Below are 20692 nucleotides of genomic sequence, written 5' to 3' on the forward strand. Positions count from 1 at the left end.
AAGAACTCAGTTTTATACTAACAGTAGTGTTGCAGTAAAACAGGCGGACAGTTGGTAAGCATGCACTCATGTGTGTAGTGAGACACAGATAAGCAACAGATAGAAACTGAACATTTTGAAAGATTGGTGTCTCTGAGAGAGACACCAGGACAACAGTCCTCTCAGAGACACCAGGACAACAGTCCTCTCAGAGACACCAGGACAACAGTCCTCTCAGAGACACCAGGACAACAGTCCTCTCAGAGACACCAGGACAACAGTCCTCTCAGAGACACCAGGACAACAGTCCTCTCAGAGACACCAGGACAACAGTCCTCTCAGACACAAAAAAATTATGCAAAAAAAGAACAAAAAAGAAAGAACACAAAAAAACGAACGAAAAAAAGAACGCAAAAAAACTAAAACGAAAACGCAAAAAAACTAACCAAAAAACCGAACGAACTAAAACAAAAACGCAAAAAAATAACGAACTAAAACGAAAACGCAAAAAAAACGCAAAAAAATTAACAAACTAAAACGAAAACGCAAAAAACGAACGCAAAAAAAATTACGAACTAAAACAAAAAAAAAAAAAAAACGCAAAAAAACGAACGAACTAAAACGAAAACGAACAAAAAAATTACACAAAAAAAATAACGCAAAAAAATGAACTAACTAAAACGAAAACGCAAAAAAACTCAGGTAGTCAGACAGACCTGGTCACCACTGAGCTGTAGATGTTCCTCCAGACAGACAAAGCAGCATCATGACCACCAAAAAAATTAACGAACTAAAACTAAAAAGAACACAAAAAAGAACACAAAAAAGAACACAAAAAAAGTACGAAAAAAAATGAACTAACAAACGAAAACGCTAAAAAACTAACGCAAAAAATACGAACGAACTAAAACAAAAACGCAAAAAAACGAACAAACTAAAACGAAAACGCAAAAAAATTACGCTAAAAAAAGAACGAACTAAAACGAAAACGCAAAAAAACGAATGCAAAAAATTTACGAACTAAAACGAAAAAGAACAAAAAACAAAGAAAACGCAAAAAAAACAAACAAACTAAAACAAAAACGCAAAAAAACGAACAAACTAAAACGAAAACGCAAAGAAATAACGCAAAAAAAATAACGAACTAAAACGAAAACGCAAAAAAAAACGCTAAAAAATGAACAAACTAAAACGAAAACGCAAAAAACTAACGCAAAAAAATTTACGAACTAAAACAAAAAAAAAACGCAAAAAAACTAACGAACTAAAACGAAAACGAACAAAAAAATTACACACAAAAAATAACGCAAAAAAATGAACTAACTAAAACGAAAACGCAAAAAAACTCAGGTAGTCAGACAGACCTGGTCACCACTGAGCTGTAGATGTTCCTCCAGACAGACAAAGCAGCATCATGACCACCAAAAAAATTAACGAACTAAAACGAAAAAGAACACAAAAAAGAACACAAAAAAGAACACAAAAAAGTACGAAAAAAAATGAACTAACAAACGAAAACGCAAAAAAACTAACGCAAAAAAAACGAACGAACTAAAACAAAAACGCAAAAAAACGAACAAACTAAAACGAAAACGCTAAAAAATTACGCAAAAAAATGAACGAACTAAAACGAAAACGCAAAAAAACGAAAACGCAAAAAATTTACGAACTAAAACAAAAAAGAACAAAAAACAAAGAAAACGCAAAAAAAAAAAAAAACTAAAAAAAAAACGCAAAAAAACGAACAAACTAAAACGAAAACGCAAAAAAATTACGCAAAAAAATGAACGAACTAAAACGAAAACGCAAAAAAACGAACGTAAATAAAAATTACGAACTAAAACGAAAAAGAACAAAAAACAAAAAAAAAACGCAAACGAACAAAAAAATTACGCAAAAAAAAGAACGCAAAAAAATGAACTAACTAAAACGAAAACGCAAAAAAACCAACAGTCCTCTCAGAGACACCAGGACAACAGTCCTCTCAGAGACACCAGGACAACAGTCCTCTCAGAGACACCAGGACAACAGTCCTCTCAGAGACACCGGGACAACAGTCCTCTCAGAGACACCAGGACAACAGTCCTCTCAGAGACACCAGGACAACAGTCCTCTCAGAGACACCAGGACAACAGTCCTCTCAGAGACACCAGGACAACAGTCCTCTCAGAGACAAAAAAATAATGCAAAAAAAGAACAAAAAAGAAACACAAAAAAACGAACGAAAAAAAGAATGCAAAAAAACTAAAACTAAAACGCAAAAAAACTAACGCAAAAAACCGAACAAACTAAAACAAAAACGCAAAAAAAATAACGAACTAAAACGAAAACGCAAAAAAAACGCTAAAAAATTAACAAACTAAAACAAAAACGCAAAAAACGAACGCAAAAAAATTTACGAACTAAAACGAAAAAAAACAAAAAAAAAACGCAAAAAAACTAACGAACTAAAACGAAAACGAACACAAAAATAACAAAAAAAAGAACGCAAAAAAATGAACTAACTAAAACGAAAACGCAAAAAAACTCAGGTAGTCAGACAGACCTGGTCACCACTGAGCTGTAGATGTTCCTCCAGACAGACAAAGCAGCACCATGACCACCAAAAAAATTAACGAACTAAAACGAAAAACACAAAAAAAGAACACAAAAAAGAACAAAAAAAAAGAACACAAAAAAACTAACAAAAAAAGTACGAAAAAAAATGAACTAACAAACGAAAACGTAAAAAAACTAACGCAAAAAAAACGAACGAACTAAAACAAAAACGCAAAAAAACGAACAAACTAAAACGAAAACGCTAAAAAATTACGCAAAAAAATGAACGAACAAACGAAAACGCAAAAAAACGAACGCAAAAAATTTACGAACTAAAACGAAAAAGAACAAAAAACAAAGAAAACGCAAAAAAAAAAAAAAAAAAAAAACGCAAAAAAACGAACAAACTAAAACGAAAACGCAAAAAAACGAACGTAAATAAAAATTACGAACTAAAACGAAAAAGAACAAAAAACAAAAAAAAAACGCAAACGAACAAAAAAATTACGCAAAAAAAAGAACGCAAAAAAATGAACTAACTAAAACGAAAACGCAAAAAAACCAACAGTCCTCTCAGAGACACCAGGACAACAGTCCTCTCAGAGACACCAGGACAACAGTCCTCTCAGAGACACCAGGACAACAGTCCTCTCAGAGACACCGGGACAACAGTCCTCTCAGAGACACCAGGACAACAGTCCTCTCAGAGACACCAGGACAACAGTCCTCTCAGAGACACCAGGACAACAGTCCTCTCAGAGACACCAGGACAACAGTCCTCTCAGAGACAAAAAAAGAATGCAAAAAAAGAACAAAAAAGAAACACAAAAAAACGAACGAAAAAAAGAATGCAAAAAAACTAAAACTAAAACGCAAAAAAACTAACGCAAAAAACCGAACAAACTAAAACAAAAACGCAAAAAAAATAACGAACTAAAACGAAAACGCAAAAAAAACGCTAAAAAATTAACAAACTAAAACAAAAACGCAAAAAACGAACGCAAAAAAATTTACGAACTAAAACGAAAAAAAACAAAAAAAAAACGCAAAAAAACTAACGAACTAAAACGAAAACGAACACAAAAATAACAAAAAAAAGAACGCAAAAAAATGAACTAACTAAAACGAAAACGCAAAAAAACTCAGGTAGTCAGACAGACCTGGTCACCACTGAGCTGTAGATGTTCCTCCAGACAGACAAAGCAGCACCATGACCACCAAAAAAATTAACGAACTAAAACGAAAAACACAAAAAAAGAACACAAAAAAGAACAAAAAAAAAGAACACAAAAAAACTAACAAAAAAAGTACGAAAAAAAATGAACTAACAAACGAAAACGTAAAAAAACTAACGCAAAAAAAACGAACGAACTAAAACAAAAACGCAAAAAAACGAACAAACTAAAACGAAAACGCTAAAAAATTACGCAAAAAAATGAACGAACAAACGAAAACGCAAAAAAACGAACGCAAAAAATTTACGAACTAAAACGAAAAAGAACAAAAAACAAAGAAAACGCAAAAAAAAAAAAAAAAAAAAAACGCAAAAAAACGAACAAACTAAAACGAAAACGCAAAAAAATTACGCAAAAAAATGAACGAACTAAAACGAAAACGCAAAAAAACGAATGTAAATAAAAATTACGAACTAAAACGAAAAAGAACAAAAAACAAAAAAAAAACGCAAACGAACAAAAAAATTACGCAAAAAAAAGAACGCAAAAAAATGAACTAACTAAAACGAAAACGCAAAAAAACCAACAGTCCTCTCAGAGACACCAGGACAACAGTCCTCTCAGAGACACCAGGACAACAGTCCTCTCAGAGACACCAGGACAACAGTCCTCTCAGAGACACCAGGACAACAGTCCTCTCAGAGACACCAGGACAACAGTCCTCTCAGAGACACCAGGACAACAGTTGTAACAAGCTTGATAATAATAAACAACCTGTTCAGCTATAAAGAATGAGAGTACTGGAACAGTGTTAAATTCAAAGTGTTGTATTAACCAAAAGAAGATCAAAATAAATGGGGCACCCCATAGCAACGTATGGTACAACAAAAATCATCTCAAACCAATAAGAACGGTCCCGTCAGCTTTACAGTCCATTAGCCCCAACATCTCTCAGAGACACCAGGACAACAGTCCTCCTCTCAGAGACACCAGGACAACAGTCCTCTCAGAGACACCAGGACAACAGTCCTCCTCTCAGAGACACCAGGACAACAGTCCTCCTCTCCCTCTCAGAGACACCAGGACAACAGTCCTCTCAGAGACACCGGGACAACAGTCCTCTCAGAGACACCAGGACAACAGTTCTCTCAGAGACAAAAAAATAATGCAAAAAAAGAACAAAAAAGAAACACAAAAAAACGAACGAAAAAAAGAATGCAAAAAAACTAAAACTAAAACGCAAAAAAACTAACGCAAAAAACCGAACAAACTAAAACAAAAACGCAAAAAAAATAACGAACTAAAACGAAAACGCAAAAAAAACGCTAAAAAATTAACAAACTAAAACAAAAACGCAAAAAACGAACGCAAAAAAATTTACGAACTAAAACGAAAAAAAACAAAAAAAAAACGCAAAAAAACTAACGAACTAAAACGAAAACGAACACAAAAATAACAAAAAAAAGAACGCAAAAAAATGAACTAACTAAAACGAAAACGCAAAAAAACTCAGGTAGTCAGACAGACCTGGTCACCACTGAGCTGTAGATGTTCCTCCAGACAGACAAAGCAGCATCATGACCACCAAAAAAATTAACGAACTAAAACGAAAAAGAACACAAAAAAAGAACACAAAAAAGAACAAAAAAAAGAACACAAAAAAACTAACAAAAAAAAGTACGAAAAAAAATGAACTAACAAACGAAAACGTAAAAAAACTAACGCAAAAAAAACGAACGAACTAAAACAAAAACGCAAAAAAACGAACAAACTAAAACGAAAACGCTAAAAAATTACGCAAAAAAATGAACGAACAAACGAAAACGCAAAAAAACGAACGCAAAAAATTTACGAACTAAAACGAAAAAGAACAAAAAACAAAGAAAACGCAAAAAAAAAAAAAAAAAAAAAACGCAAAAAAACGAACAAACTAAAACGAAAACGCAAAAAAACGAACGTAAATAAAAATTACGAACTAAAACGAAAAAGAACAAAAAACAAAAAAAAAACGCAAACGAACAAAAAAATTACGCAAAAAAAAGAACGCAAAAAAATGAACTAACTAAAACGAAAACGCAAAAAAACCAACAGTCCTCTCAGAGACACCAGGACAACAGTCCTCTCAGAGACACCAGGACAACAGTCCTCTCAGAGACACCAGGACAACAGTCCTCTCAGAGACACCGGGACAACAGTCCTCTCAGAGACACCAGGACAACAGTCCTCTCAGAGACACCAGGACAACAGTCCTCTCAGAGACACCAGGACAACAGTCCTCTCAGAGACACCAGGACAACAGTCCTCTCAGAGACAAAAAAATAATGCAAAAAAAGAACAAAAAAGAAACACAAAAAAACGAACGAAAAAAAGAATGCAAAAAAACTAAAACTAAAACGCAAAAAAACTAACGCAAAAAACCGAACAAACTAAAACAAAAACGCAAAAAAAATAACGAACTAAAACGAAAACGCAAAAAAAACGCTAAAAAATTAACAAACTAAAACAAAAACGCAAAAAACGAACGCAAAAAAATTTACGAACTAAAACGAAAAAAAACAAAAAAAAAACGCAAAAAAACTAACGAACTAAAACGAAAACGAACACAAAAATAACAAAAAAAAGAACGCAAAAAAATGAACTAACTAAAACGAAAACGCAAAAAAACTCAGGTAGTCAGACAGACCTGGTCACCACTGAGCTGTAGATGTTCCTCCAGACAGACAAAGCAGCATCATGACCACCAAAAAAATTAACGAACTAAAACGAAAAACACAAAAAAAGAACACAAAAAAGAACAAAAAAAAAGAACACAAAAAAACTAACAAAAAAAGTACGAAAAAAAATGAACTAACAAACGAAAACGTAAAAAAACTAACGCAAAAAAAACGAACGAACTAAAACAAAAACGCAAAAAAACGAACAAACTAAAACGAAAACGCTAAAAAATTACGCAAAAAAATTAACGAACAAACGAAAACGCAAAAAAACGAACGCAAAAAATTTACGAACTAAAACGAAAAAGAACAAAAAACAAAGAAAACGCAAAAAAAAAAACGCAAAAAAACGCAAAAAAACGAACAAACTAAAACGAAAACGCAAAAAAATTACGCAAAAAAATGAACGAACTAAAACGAAAACGCAAAAAAACGAATGTAAATAAAAATTACGAACTAAAACGAAAAAGAACAAAAAACAAAAAAAAAACGCAAACGAACAAAAAAATTACGCAAAAAAAAGAACGCAAAAAAATGAACTAACTAAAACGAAAACGCAAAAAAACCAACAGTCCTCTCAGAGACACCAGGACAACAGTCCTCTCAGAGACACCAGGACAACAGTCCTCTCAGAGACACCAGGACAACAGTCCTCTCAGAGACACCAGGACAACAGTCCTCTCAGAGACACCAGGACAACAGTCCTCTCAGAGACACCAGGACAACAGTTGTAACAAGCTTGATAATAATAAACAACCTGTTCAGCTATAAAGAATGAGAGTACTGGAACAGTGTTAAATTCAAAGTGTTGTATTAACCAAAAGAAGATCAAAATAAATGGGGCACCCCATAGCAACGTATGGTACAACAAAAATCATCTCAAACCAATAAGAACGGTCCCGTCAGCTTTACAGTCCATTAGCCCCAACATAAATGTTTACCATGTCTAATGTACCGTATGTTACCATGTCTAATGTAACCATGTTAATGTTACCATGTCTAATGCAACCATGTTATAATGTTACCATGTCTAATGTAACCATGTTAATGTTACCATGTCTAATGCAACCATGTTATAATGTTACCATGTCTAATGTAACCATGTTAATGTTACCATGTCTAATGCAACCATGTTATAATGTTACCATGTCTAATGTAACCATGTTAATGTTACCATGTCTAATGCAACCATGTTATTATGTTACCATGTCTAATGTAACCATGTTAATGTTACCATGTCTAATGCAACCATGTTATTATGTTACCATGTCTAATGTAACCATGTTAATGTTACCATGTCTAGTGCAACCATGTTATAATGTTACCATGTCTAATGCAACCATGTTAATGTTACCATGTCTAATGCAACCATGTTATAATGTTACCATGTCTAATGCAACCATGTTAATGTTACCATGTCTAATGCAACCATGTTATAATGTTACCATGTCTAATGCAACCATGTTATAATGTTACCATGTCTAATGTAACCATGTTAATGTTACCATGTCTAATGCAACCATGTTATAATGTTACCATGTCTAATGTAACCATGTTAATGTTACCATGTCTAATGCAACCATGTTATAATGTTACCATGTCTAATGTAACCATGTTAATGTTACCATGTCTAATGCAACCATGTTATTATGTTACCATGTCTAATGTAACCATGTTAATGTTACCATGTCTAGTGCAACCATGTTATAATGTTACCATGTCTAATGCAACCATGTTAATGTTACCATGTCTAATGCAACCATGTTATAATGTTACCATGTCTAATGCAACCATGTTATAATGTTACCATGTCTAATGTAACCATGTTAATGTTACCATGTCTAATGCAACCATGTTATAATGTTCAGGCCTACCCGACCATGCAGCCTGCATGGTAGAGCTAGTATTGTCCAGCAACACTCAAACCTTTGAGTGTCCAAAAGGTGATAAGTCCTTGGTTGATCCACATCTTAGAAAAAGGAAAGGCAAAAATAGTAATCCACTGGGAAGCACCACTGCAGCTGACCTGTCCTTGGTTACTGAAGAATGTTTTTGGAGGCCTGGCAAAATCCCTCCTTCCTCTCACAATAGCAGTAGCAAACAAAACTCCATGAGGCCATGATTCCAATCCAAGATGGCCCCCTGATGGTTAGGACCGCCCCTAACCACACCCATACCTGGAATCTTAAAGGTCAAGTGACCCAAATATGCTGACATTTGCACATCCTAACATATTGGGCCCACACTTCACTTATCAACACATTGACATCTTCTTCATAAAGTAACGCATGTTACACATCCCCCCCACCAAGCGTAGTACCACCACCATAAAACATCTTCATGTTCTCAACATGCAAGGTTTCATGGGTGGTGGGACTGCTATCCATGGCTACTCTGTAGTTCACTGACCCTAAATGTCTGAGAACTGTGGCTGGCCCTCTCCACTTTGGAGCAAGTTTTGCCATAAACATGACCTTGGCATCAGACTGTGGGTGCAGCTTAACCCATACCTTCTCTCCTACTTGGTATGTGACAGGAGACCTCCTTCTATTGTAGCTTCGAGCTTGATGCTCCTGGGCCTGAGCCACATTTTGCTGAACTTGTTGCAGGATTTGCTGTTGCCTTTCTAACATGGAGTAGGCCTTTTGGTCCGGCTTGGGAGGCCGATATAGAAGTCGCTCCAGAGGTCCTTTCAATTTTCTTCCCAGCGCAATCTTTGCGGGAGTGAACCTAGTACTCTCATGGTAGGCGGTGTTGATGGCAAAGCGGAACTCGCCCAACCACAGATCCCAATCCTGATGCTGACCTTTGACGTAAGAGGCCACCATGGTCTTCAGGTTTCTGTTGACTCTCTCGGTCAAGTTAGTTTGGGGGTGGTAGCTTGTGGTCAGTTTTTTTACTACACCCCACTGGCGACAGAGTTCTTTTAAGAGATGGCTGGTGAACTGTGGACCCCTGTCAGATAAGAGGTACTTTGGGGTTCCCCAACGAAGGAAGATCTCCTGTCTGAGGATATGTATTATCTTTGGTGTTTTGGAGTCTCGTAAAGGGAAGTGTTCCACCCACTTAGAACAGTAGTCTACTATAACCAGAAGATACTGATTCCCCTTCTTACTTCTGGGGAAAGGACCCATCAAGTCAATCCCCAACATCTCCCCTGGTTCGCTGACCGTGGTGGACTGAAGGAAACCCGCCGGTTTCTGACACCCAGGTTTGTACTGCTGGCATATGAGACAGTTCTTTGTATAGGCCCACACATCATTCCTGACTTGAGGCCAGTAGGCTACCTCCAGCAGTCGCAACAGTGTCTTCAGCCTTCCCATGTGACCACTAAGCGGGTTGTCATGATAATACTTCAGAAAGGACTCCCTTAGTGATCTAGGCACGAAAAGCTGTAACTTGTGGCCTAGAGTTTGACCAGGTATTTGTCTGAACAGGATTCCATTTTCAATAACATAGACTATCCGACTTGCTTTAGGATTTCCTTTTCCTATCTCCTCCATCAACGCTTGGGACTCTGCGTCAGCAGCTTGGGCGTCAGCAATCTCTGCCCAATCCGTTGGTAGATCGCATCCCGAAGAATCACTTTTGTTCTGCTTGGTCACACAGGCCGCAGCGATGGAGTCTGGGGTTGTGAATGCCCGTGACAAAGCATCAGGTACCACGTTCAATTTTCCCTTCCGGTATACCACCTGGAAATCAAAATCCTGAAGCCGAATGGTCCACCTGATGAGCCTTGATGTGGGTTTGGGGTTGTTGAAAGCCCAAACAAGGGCAGCGTGGTCGGTAATTACTTCAAACCGTTGACCCTCGATCAAGGCCCGCCACTTCTCCACGGCCCATACAACAGCAAGACATTCTCGCTCTGCGACAGAATAGTTGATTTCAGCTGGCTTCAACAATCTTGAGGCAAAAGCAAGAACATGGTCCTGTCCGTCTCTCTGCTGGGTCAGTACGGCTCCCAAGCCAATCCCACTAGCATTGGTCTGCAGTGTGAATGGCAGGCTGTAGTCTGGCTGTTGCAAGATAGGAGCTGACTGGAGTGCTGCCTTGAGGTCCTCGAATGCGCCTTGGCACTCTGGTGTCCATTGCCATTTTACATCTTTCTTTTTCAGGGCATTAAGGGCTGCAGACCGTTCTGCAAACCTAGGAATGAACCTATGGTACCAGCCCACCATTCCCAGAAAATGTGCGACCTCCGGTAGTGTCATGGGAGTAGGAAAGACCTGGACTGCCTCAACCTTTTGGTTGTCGGTGACAATTCCCTCGGTAGTCACAATGTGTCCAATGAACTGCAAGCGGTGTTGCATTAAGTTGCACTTCTTGAGGTTCAAGATGAGGTTTGCCTTCTGCAGGCGGAGAAAAACATCAGCCAGATCCTGAAGGTGCTGTGCTTCAGATTTTGAATAGACTATAATGTCATCTATGTAAACAAAGCACGTGACTCCCTTAAGATCGGCTAGCACCACTTCCATTAAGCGCTGAAATGTAGCAGCAGCATTCTTCAAGCCAAAAGGCATGACTAAATTCAAAGAGTCCGGCATGGGTCACAAAGGCAGTTTTCTGCCTACTGGCTGGATCCATCCTCACCTGCCAGTAGCCACTTTTGAGGTCTAAGGTGCTGAACACCTTTGCACCATTCAGTGATTCCAAGATTTCATGAATGTTTGGCATAGGGTAGGCATCAAGAGGGGTCTTGGAGTTGAGACCCCTATAGTCCACACAGGGGCGATCGCCTCCATCCTTTTTCTTAACGATTACCATAGGCGCAGCCCAAGGAGACTTGGAAGGTTGGATAATGCCTTTTTCCAGCATGGACTTCACTTCCCTATCCACCACAGCCTTTTTCTTCGGTGAGACCCGATATGCCTTTTTTCGAACTGGCTGCTCATCTGTCGTTTGGATGGTGTGTGTCACCACCTCTGTTTGCCCAAGCTGCTCTGAACAGACCTTTGGCCACTGGAGTAGAAGGTGATGTAGGGCTTCCTTGGTGGACTGATCCACGTCAGCCTTGCTGACAAGTACTTGGAGATTGACTTCTTGCTGGGCTACAGGGGTTGCTGCTAAGTACAGCCCCACCAAGGGCTTCCTCTTTTCATCCCAGTGACCCTCCCATCCTACCTCCTCTTGAAGAAAGCGATGGAACTGGAGTTTCCCTCCATGCCTAATCCCATATGTCCCCGACTTAAAGTCAAGTTGGATTCCCGTCTTAAACAGGAAGTCAAGGCCTAACACAACTGGGAAGGCCAAGTGTTCTTTGCTCATAACGTAGGCATCCATCAGCCATAAGTCCTCATGCAACTCAAAACAAAGTTTAGCCCGCCCCCAAGCAGGATGAACTTTTCCGTCTGCCAGGAGGAATGATTGCTCTGGACTTGATGTCAAGGATTCCTGAGGTTTCTTTATGTGTGTCCAGAGAGACTCTTGCAGCAGGGTGTATGTAGCCCCTGTGTCCAGCAATGCATTGCACCTCACTCCACGAACCAATATTGGAACTACAATCTTACTCTGGAGTCCTTGAATGCTGGAGCCACTAGGGGAGTCATGCATGAGTGTGCTCACATACCCTGGTCCTAGTCCCCTGTAGCTCTCCTTTGGCTGGGGGGAATCCTTACTCGGTTTGGGTTTCTTTCCCCACTCTCTGTCTCTACTTGCATTAGCATTGACTTTATCCCAATAGGAAGACTGACTAGCCCAGTCAGCTTCAATGAGAGTCCCGATTCTCACCAGCTCATCAACTGTGTGGGCGGTTCCTCTAACACTACTAGCTAACTTGGGATTGCAGTTGCGCAAAATGAGATTGACTATCTCCTTTTCACTGTAACCTGGCCTCCAACGCATACACAACGCCCTATATTGGAATGCAAAGTCTCTAATACTCTCCTTTTGGCCTTGAATCCGATCCCGAAGCCTTTTCTCTCCTTCCGCCTCATAGTCTTCTGAGAGGAATGACCTTAGAAATGATGACTTAAACTGTGCCCATGTCTTGACCCTTGACCTTTCCACCCGCCACCAATCTTTGGCGGTGTCCTTTAGCACAGTATTTAGGGTTGCCAAAATACCTTCATGGGTCAGCTGATGAAGGGCCAGGAACTCTTCACACTTCTCTATGTATGACAGCGGATCAGTGTCGTCCTCTGGACCACCAAAGCAAGGAAACTCGACTTTCACCGGCAGTTTGTAGCTGTGAACAGGTGCTCCCATTTCTCTCCTCGAGCTCCCTCTGAACTCAGCAGGCTCGCTCCTAGGGTTGAAAACAGAAAAGTGAACAGACGGTGTATCATCCCGTACAGGAGTGCTAGTCCTCCTGATGGGGTTTTGTGGTTGGGTATTAAGCTGTTTGTCTCGTCTTTTCAAACACTCCACCATTGACTGTTGGAGGTTATTAATATCGCTCTGAAAAGTCTGTTGTAGTCGTTGACATTTACGGTCAATGTAATACCTGAGCATGTCATCTTGTCTAGTTGTATTTATATGGAAAGCCTGGATCTCTCTTTCCACAGCACTCAAACGTGACTGAAACTGTGTAATGTCAGTAGCTACTTCGGCTTCCCCCATCCCAGAGGTAGATAATGCGCCAGAATGGATAACAGTGACCTCAGGTTGCTGTTCCTCACTACCCCCAGAGCAGTCATCATTCACATATAAGTCATTAAGAGACTCAGCTAGCTCCTGTACAGGCTCTCTCCTTGTCACAAAAGGGCCAGCCGTGAAGTCCATGAGAGCTTCAGCAAGTTCTCCCTCTCCCTGGTCTGAGGCAACCTCTTCTCGGTCTGAGGCAACCTCTTCTTCGACAATACTCCCTGGAGTAGGAGAATGCATAGGTGTAGCCATGGTATAGCAACCCCAAACTAACAAAACAAAAGCTCTTAACAACAACATAGAGAATATTTTACACTGTTACTGTTTTTTTTTTAAGGTCCCTTCGTGGTTGCCATTTCTGTAACAAGCTTGATAATAATAAACAACCTGTTCAGCTATAAAGAATGAGAGTACTGGAACAGTGTTAAATTCAAAGTGTTGTATTAACCAAAAGAAGATCAAAATAAATGGGGCACCCCATAGCAACGTATGGTACAACAAAAATCATCTCAAACCAATAAGAACGGGCCCGTCAGCTTTACAGTCCATTAGCCCCAACATAAATGTTTACCATGTCTAATGTACCGTATGTTACCATGTCTAATGTAACCATGTTAATGTTACCATGTCTAATGCAACCATGTTATAATGTTACCATGTCTAATGTAACCATGTTAATGTTACCATGTCTAATGCAACCATGGTATAATGTTACCATGTCTAATGTAACCATGTTAATGTTACCATGTCTAATGCAACCATGTTATAATGTTACCATGTCTAATGTATCCATGTTAATGTTACCATGTCTAATGCAACCATGTTATTATGTTACCATGTCTAATGTAACCATGTTAATGTTACCATGTCTAATGCAACCATGTTATTATGTTACCATGTCTAATGTAACCATGTTAATGTTACCATGTCTAGTGCAACCATGTTATAATGTTACCATGTCTAATGCAACCATGTTATAATGTTACCATGTCTAATGTAACCATGTTATAATGTTACCATGTCTAGTGCAACCATGTTATAATGTTACCATGTCTAATGCAACCATGTTAATGTTACCATGTCTAATGCAACCATGTTATAATGTTACCATGTCTAATGCAACCATGTTATAATGTTACCATGTCTAATGTAACCATGTTAATGTTACCATGTCTAATGCAACCATGTTATAATGTTACCATGTCTAATGTAACCATGTTAATGTTACCATGTCTAATGCAACCATGTTATAATGTTACCATGTCTAATGTAACCATGTTAATGTTACCATGTCTAATGCAACCATGTTATAATGTTACCATGTCTAATGTATCCATGTTAATGTTACCATGTCTAATGCAACCATGTTATTATGTTACCATGTCTAATGTAACCATGTTAATGTTACCATGTCTAATGCAACCATGTTATTATGTTACCATGTCTAATGTAACCATGTTAATGTTACCATGTCTAGTGCAACCATGTTATAATGTTACCATGTCTAATGCAACCATGTTATAATGTTACCATGTTTAATGTAACCATGTTATAATGTTACCATGTCTAGTGCAACCATGTTATAATGTTACCATGTCTAATGCAACCATGTTAATGTTACCATGTCTAATGCAACCATGTTATAATGTTACCATGTCTAATGCAACCATGTTATAATGTTACCATGTCTAATGTAACCATGTTAATGTTACCATGTCTAATGCAACCATGTTATAATGTTACCATGTCTAATGTAACCATGTTAATGTTACCATGTCTAATGCAACCATGTTATAATGTTACCATGTCTAATGTAACCATGTTAATGTTACCATGTCTAATGCAACCATGTTATTATGTTACCATGTCTAATGTAACCATGTTAATGTTACCATGTCTAGTGCAACCATGTTATAATGTTACCATGTCTAATGCAACCATGTTAATGTTACCATGTCTAATGCAACCATGTTATAATGTTACCATGTCTAATGCAACCATGTTATAATGTTACCATGTCTAATGTAACCATGTTAATGTTACCATGTCTAATGCAACCATGTTATAATGTTACCATGTCTAATGTAACCATGTTAATGTTACCATGTCTAATGCAACCATGTTATAATGTTACCATGTCTAATGTAACCATGTTAATGTTACCATGTCTAATGCAACCATGTTATTATGTTACCATGTCTAATGTAACCATGTTAATGTTACCATGTCTAGTGCAACCATGTTATAATGTTACCATGTCTAATGCAACCATGTTAATGTTACCATGTCTAATGCAACCATGTTATAATGTTACCATGTCTAATGCAACCATGTTATAATGTTACCATGTCTAATGTAACCATGTTAATGTTACCATGTCTAATGCAACCATGTTATAATGTTCAGGCCTACCCGACCATGCAGCCTGCATGGTAGAGCTAGTATTGTCCAGCAACACTCAAACCTTTGAGTGTCCAAAAGGTGATAAGTCCTGGGTTGATCCACATCTTAGAAAAAGGAAAGGCAAAAATAGTAATCCACTGGGAAGCACCACTGCAGCTGACCTGTCCTTGGTTACTGAAGAATGTTTTTGGAGGCCTGGCAAAATCCCTCCTTCCTCTCACAATAGCAGTAGCAAACAAAACTCCATGAGGCCATGATTCCAATCCAAGATGGCCCCCTGATGGTTAGGACCGCCCCTAACCACACCCATACCTGGAATCTTAAAGGTCAAGTGACCCAAATATGCTGACATTTGCACATCCTAACATATTGGGCCCACACTTCACTTATCAACACATTGACATCTTCTTCATAAAGTAACGCATGTTACACAGTCCTCTCAGAGACACCAGGACAGAGACACCGGGACAGTCTTGAGAGACGTGACTTGCATTGGCATCTGTTTCTGTGTAAACCCAGAGTTTCGACGCGTGCCCAGTACATCCCACGCGCGCACATCCATCTCTGAGCTATATATCATTCCCTAATTGGCTATGATGGTCATCAAGGATCCCAAGGATAAACGGCGATCCTTTACTTTACAAACCACCCAGACTCGTTGATTTCCCCCGAGAAAATAAAACGCCCCCGTAGGTCCCGCGCGCTCGGTTAGCGGATTAATTGACGAAAACTAATCAGCTTTATTGGGAGACGGGTTAATTAAGGGCAACAGGGTGTCAATAATTCTCATTTTGACCTCTTCCTCCGTTAACGTTAAGTGGCTTATTAGACCGACGCCCACCCCGGGTCAGGCCTATTACATCTTTTTCTTCACCACTCTCTCTGCTTTCAATTACAGAATTCGCGATACGGTTGTTGAATGTGACAGTTGTCTTATTTTTAAAACGGACAGAGACATTTTGTACAACTCTGGGCCTTATCACACTCTCTCTGGTGATTGGCTCACACTCTGGGCCTTATCACACTCTCTCTGGTGATTGGCTAACACTCTGGACCTTGTCACACTCTCTCTGGTGATTGGCTCACACTCTGGACCTTATCACACTCTCTCTGGTGATTGGCTCACTCTCTGGACCTTATCACACTCTCTCTGGTGATTGGCTCACTCTCTGGACCTTATCACACTCTCTATGGTGATTGGTTCACACTCTGGACCTTATCACACTCTCTCTGGTGATTGGTTTACACTCTGGACCTTATCACACTCTCTCTGGTGATTGGCTCACACTCTGGACCTTATCACACTCTCTCTGGTGATTGGCTCACTCTCTGGACCTTATCACACTCTCTCTGGTGATTGGCCCTCACTCTAGTCTGGACCTTATCACACTCTCTCTGGTGATTGGCTAACACTCTGGACCTTGTCACACTCTCTCTGGTGATTGGCTCACACTCTGTACCTTATCACACTCTCTCTGGTGATTGGCTCACTCTCTGGACCTTATCACACTCTCTCTGGTGATTGGCTCACTCTCTGGACCTTATCACACTCTCTCTGGTGATTGGTTCACACTCTGGACCTTATCACACTCTCTCTGGTGATTGGTTCACACTCTGGACCTTATCACACTCTCTCTGGTGATTGGCTCACACTCTGGACCTTATCACACTCTCTCTGGTGATTGGCTCACTCTCTGGACCTTATCACACTCTCTCTGGTGATTGGCCCTCACTCTGGACCTTATCACACTCTCTCTGGTGATTGGCTCACTCTCTGGACCTTATCACACTCTCTCTGGTGATTGGCTCACACTCTGGACCTTATCACACTCTCTCTGGTGATTGGCTCACACTCTGGACCTTATCACACTCTCTCTGGTGATTGGCCCTCACTCTGGACCTTATCACACTCTCTCTGGTGATTGGTTCACACTCTGGACCTTATCACACTCTCTCTGGTGATTGGCTCACACTCTGGACCTTATCACACTCTCTCTGGTGATTGGCCCTCACTCTGGACCTTATCACACTCTCTCTGGTGATTGGTTCACACTCTGGACCTTATCACACTCTCTCTGGTGATTGGCTCACTCTCTGGACCTTATCACACTCTCTCTGGTGATTGGCCCTCACTCTGGACCTTATCACACTCTCTCTGGTGATTGGCTCACTCTCTGGACCTTATCACACTCTCTCTGGTGATTGGCTCACACTCTGGACCTTATCACACTCTCTCTGGTGATTGGCTCACACTCTGGACCTTATCACACTCTCTCTGGTGATTGGCCCTCACTCTGGACCTTATCACACTCTCTCTGGTGATTGGTTCACACTCTGGACCTTATCACACTCTCTCTGGTGATTGGCTCACACTCTGGACCTTATCACACTCTCTCTGGTGATTGGCCCTCACTCTGGACCTTATCACACTCTCTCTGGTGATTGGTTCACACTCTGGACCTTATCACACTCTCTCTGGTGATTGGCCCTCACTCTGGACCTTATCACACTCTCTCTGGTGATTGGTTCACACTCTGGACCTTATCACACTCTCTCTGGTGATTGGCTCACACTCTGGACCTTATCACACTCTCTCTGGTGATTGGTTCACGCTTAACCGTTTCACTGCCGCACTACAAAACGGTTAACCCTTTCACTGCGACAATACACAGAAGGTTAACCCTTTCACTGCCACACAACAGCAGGTTAACCCTTTCACTGCCACACTACAGAAGGTTAACCCTTTACTATCACACTACCGAAAGGGTTAAGGTCCCCAGAGTTTGCACTGAATGAGGAACGTCTGCTTTTATCTTCTGTGCCCCAGACACACGTGGAACATTTTGCAAAGCACTTTAATAAAACTCAAGACTTTAGAATCCATTGGTCAGTTTAAATCTATAACGGCCAACCATTTCACCTCAGTCTGTAGTTGTTTTAATTTATTTAAATTGTTTAATTGATTGACTTTTATGTTTTTATATTGTTTTTGTATTGTGTATAGACCTGTTCGCTGTATATACGTCAGACTCGGTGTGCGCGCGCATCACCAGAGCAGAAAGGAACGTAATCCTGGTCAGAACAACGTGGCAGACTACAATATAAAGCCGTTTTTAGTTTGAAACAACCTTTAGTCTCGCCTGTTCGAATCCAGCTCACAGCTCCGGGGTTGTCACCAGCTTGGCTGGCCGTTCACACTAATACAATTGGCTGTATTAGAGGGTGGGAGAAGCTGGTGGGGTGGGTCCGGGTCGTTGTAAACAGCGACTCCTACAGTTCGGTCGGGGCGCCTGCTCAGCGCGGATAGGATCTAAGTGGGATAGTGTGATCCTTCCACACGTTACGCCCTCTCAGTGAGAGTCCGCGCTGCCAGGTGAAAAGAAGCGGTTGATTGGCTGGACGTGTGTCGGAGGAAGCACGTGGTAGCCTCCACTCTCCCAGACCGACTGTGGGGGGTAAGTGTGCAGCGACCAGGAAGGGGATTGGGAATTGGCATAACGACTAAACATTGGGATGGGAGAAAATCGGAGGAAAAAGGAGGGGGAAAAAGATCAATACAAAAAATAAAAGAAACAACCTTTAGTCAGGGGAGTGTCATGGTTTCTCCATGGAGCCCTGTCGTATTATTTTAGCACAGCAGCTCATTCAGTATATTCAGTGTATTCAGTATCTTCAGTGTGTCTCTGTGTCTCTGTGTCTCCCAGGTGGTGTTCAGTATCTTCAGTGTGTCTCTGTGTCTCTGTGTCTCTGTGTCTCCCAGGTGGTGTTCAGTGCTGCCCAGCTGTCCTGGCTCACGGTGGAGCAGGCCTGGGCCGTGACGGAGCAGCAGTGGGCAGAGCTGGACGGCGCTCAGAGACACGCCGTCACCCTGGTTCAGTACGAGGGAGACATCCTGCTGGAACTACGAGGTGAGTGTCGACCTCTGAGAGGTGAGTGTCGACCTCTGAGAGGTGAGTGTTGACCTCTGAGAGGTGAGTGTCGACCTCTGAGAGGCGAGTGTTGACCTCTAAGAGGTGAGTGTCGACCTCTGAGAGGTGAGTATTGACCTCTGAGAGGTGAGTGTCGACCTCTGAGAGGTGAGTGTCGACCTCTGAGAGGTGAGTGTCGACCTCTGAGAGGTGAGTGTCGACCTCTGAGAGGTGAGTGTCGACCTCTGAGAGGTGAGTGTTGACCTCTGAGAGGTGAGTGTTGACCTGAGAGGTGAGTGTTGACCTCTGAGAGGTGAGTGTTGACCTGAGAGGTGAGTGTTGACCTCTGAGAGGTGAGTGTTGACCTCTGAGAGGTGAGTGTTGACCTGAGAGGTGAGTGTTGACCTCTGAGAGGTGAGTGTTGACCTGAGAGGTGAGTGTTGACCTCTGAGAGGTGAGTGTTGACCTCTGAGAGGTGAGTGTTGACCTCTGAGAGGTGAGTGTTGACCTCTGGTTTAGTTCATTTAGATGTATTCCCATTTATTGTCATTATACAATCAAAATAAGTTTGGCCTCCAACCAGAGTGCAAATGTAACAGTAAAGTACAATAATAATATACAATGTGCAGGTGATTAAACTGGATTTAAAATATATAATTTAGTACTACTGCGTAATAGTGCTAATCAGATGTATGTACAGAGTTGTAGTATTAATATGTACAGTGATACAGGTATAAAGACACTATGGTAGTAAGTCATACTGGCCAGCAGCGTAACTAGTAAGAGTAGGTAAGGGATATGTACTGATAAAGATATAGTATCTACAGTTATGTACAATTATTATATGCAGGTATGTACAGACAGATGTGGATAGATATATATATATATGGTAAGAATAAATATATTATACAGCATTATTGTACCTGCTATCATACAGAGTTATATGCAGGTGTATTGAGTTATTTTCAGTGAATATTCACAAGGTGGTGATATTGTTTTTTAATATGTTCTGTTCATCATTTTGTTTTGCAGGAAGGAACTTCTCTCCAAGAGTCCTGACGGACGACCTCACCGTGCTCCTGTTTACTATCTGCTGTATGTTATGGCAACTGTTTTAACACATGCATTACAGGCACACACACACACACACACACACACACACACACACACACACACACACACACACACACAGACACACAGACACACAGACACACACACACACACACACACACACACACACACACACACACACACACACACACACACAGACACAGACACAGACACAGACACACACACACACACACACACACACACACAGACACACACACACATACGCGCACACACACACACACACACACGCGCACACGCACACGTGCACGCAAACACACACACA

The 20692-nt window shown here is 40.5% G+C and overlaps 1 protein-coding gene across 1 annotated transcript in view; it reads left to right on the forward strand.

Annotated features, from left to right (window-relative positions):
* LOC311223374 (stereocilin) overlaps positions 1 to 20417 on the forward strand; it is a gene marked incomplete at both ends in the record, with an annotated part of 110536 nt that extends 90119 nt beyond the window's left edge. The window contains 2 exon segments of the mRNA XM_084308162.1: positions 19152 to 19341; positions 20332 to 20417. Coding sequence (XP_084164288.1) covers positions 19152 to 19341; positions 20332 to 20417 — 276 coding nt within the window.
* Between the last annotated feature and the right edge of the window lie 275 nt (positions 20418 to 20692).

Source organism: Notolepis coatsorum (genome assembly GCF_963971535.1).
Source record: "Notolepis coatsorum genome assembly, chromosome: 2".
Taxonomy (NCBI): domain Eukaryota; kingdom Metazoa; phylum Chordata; class Actinopteri; order Aulopiformes; family Paralepididae; genus Notolepis; species Notolepis coatsorum.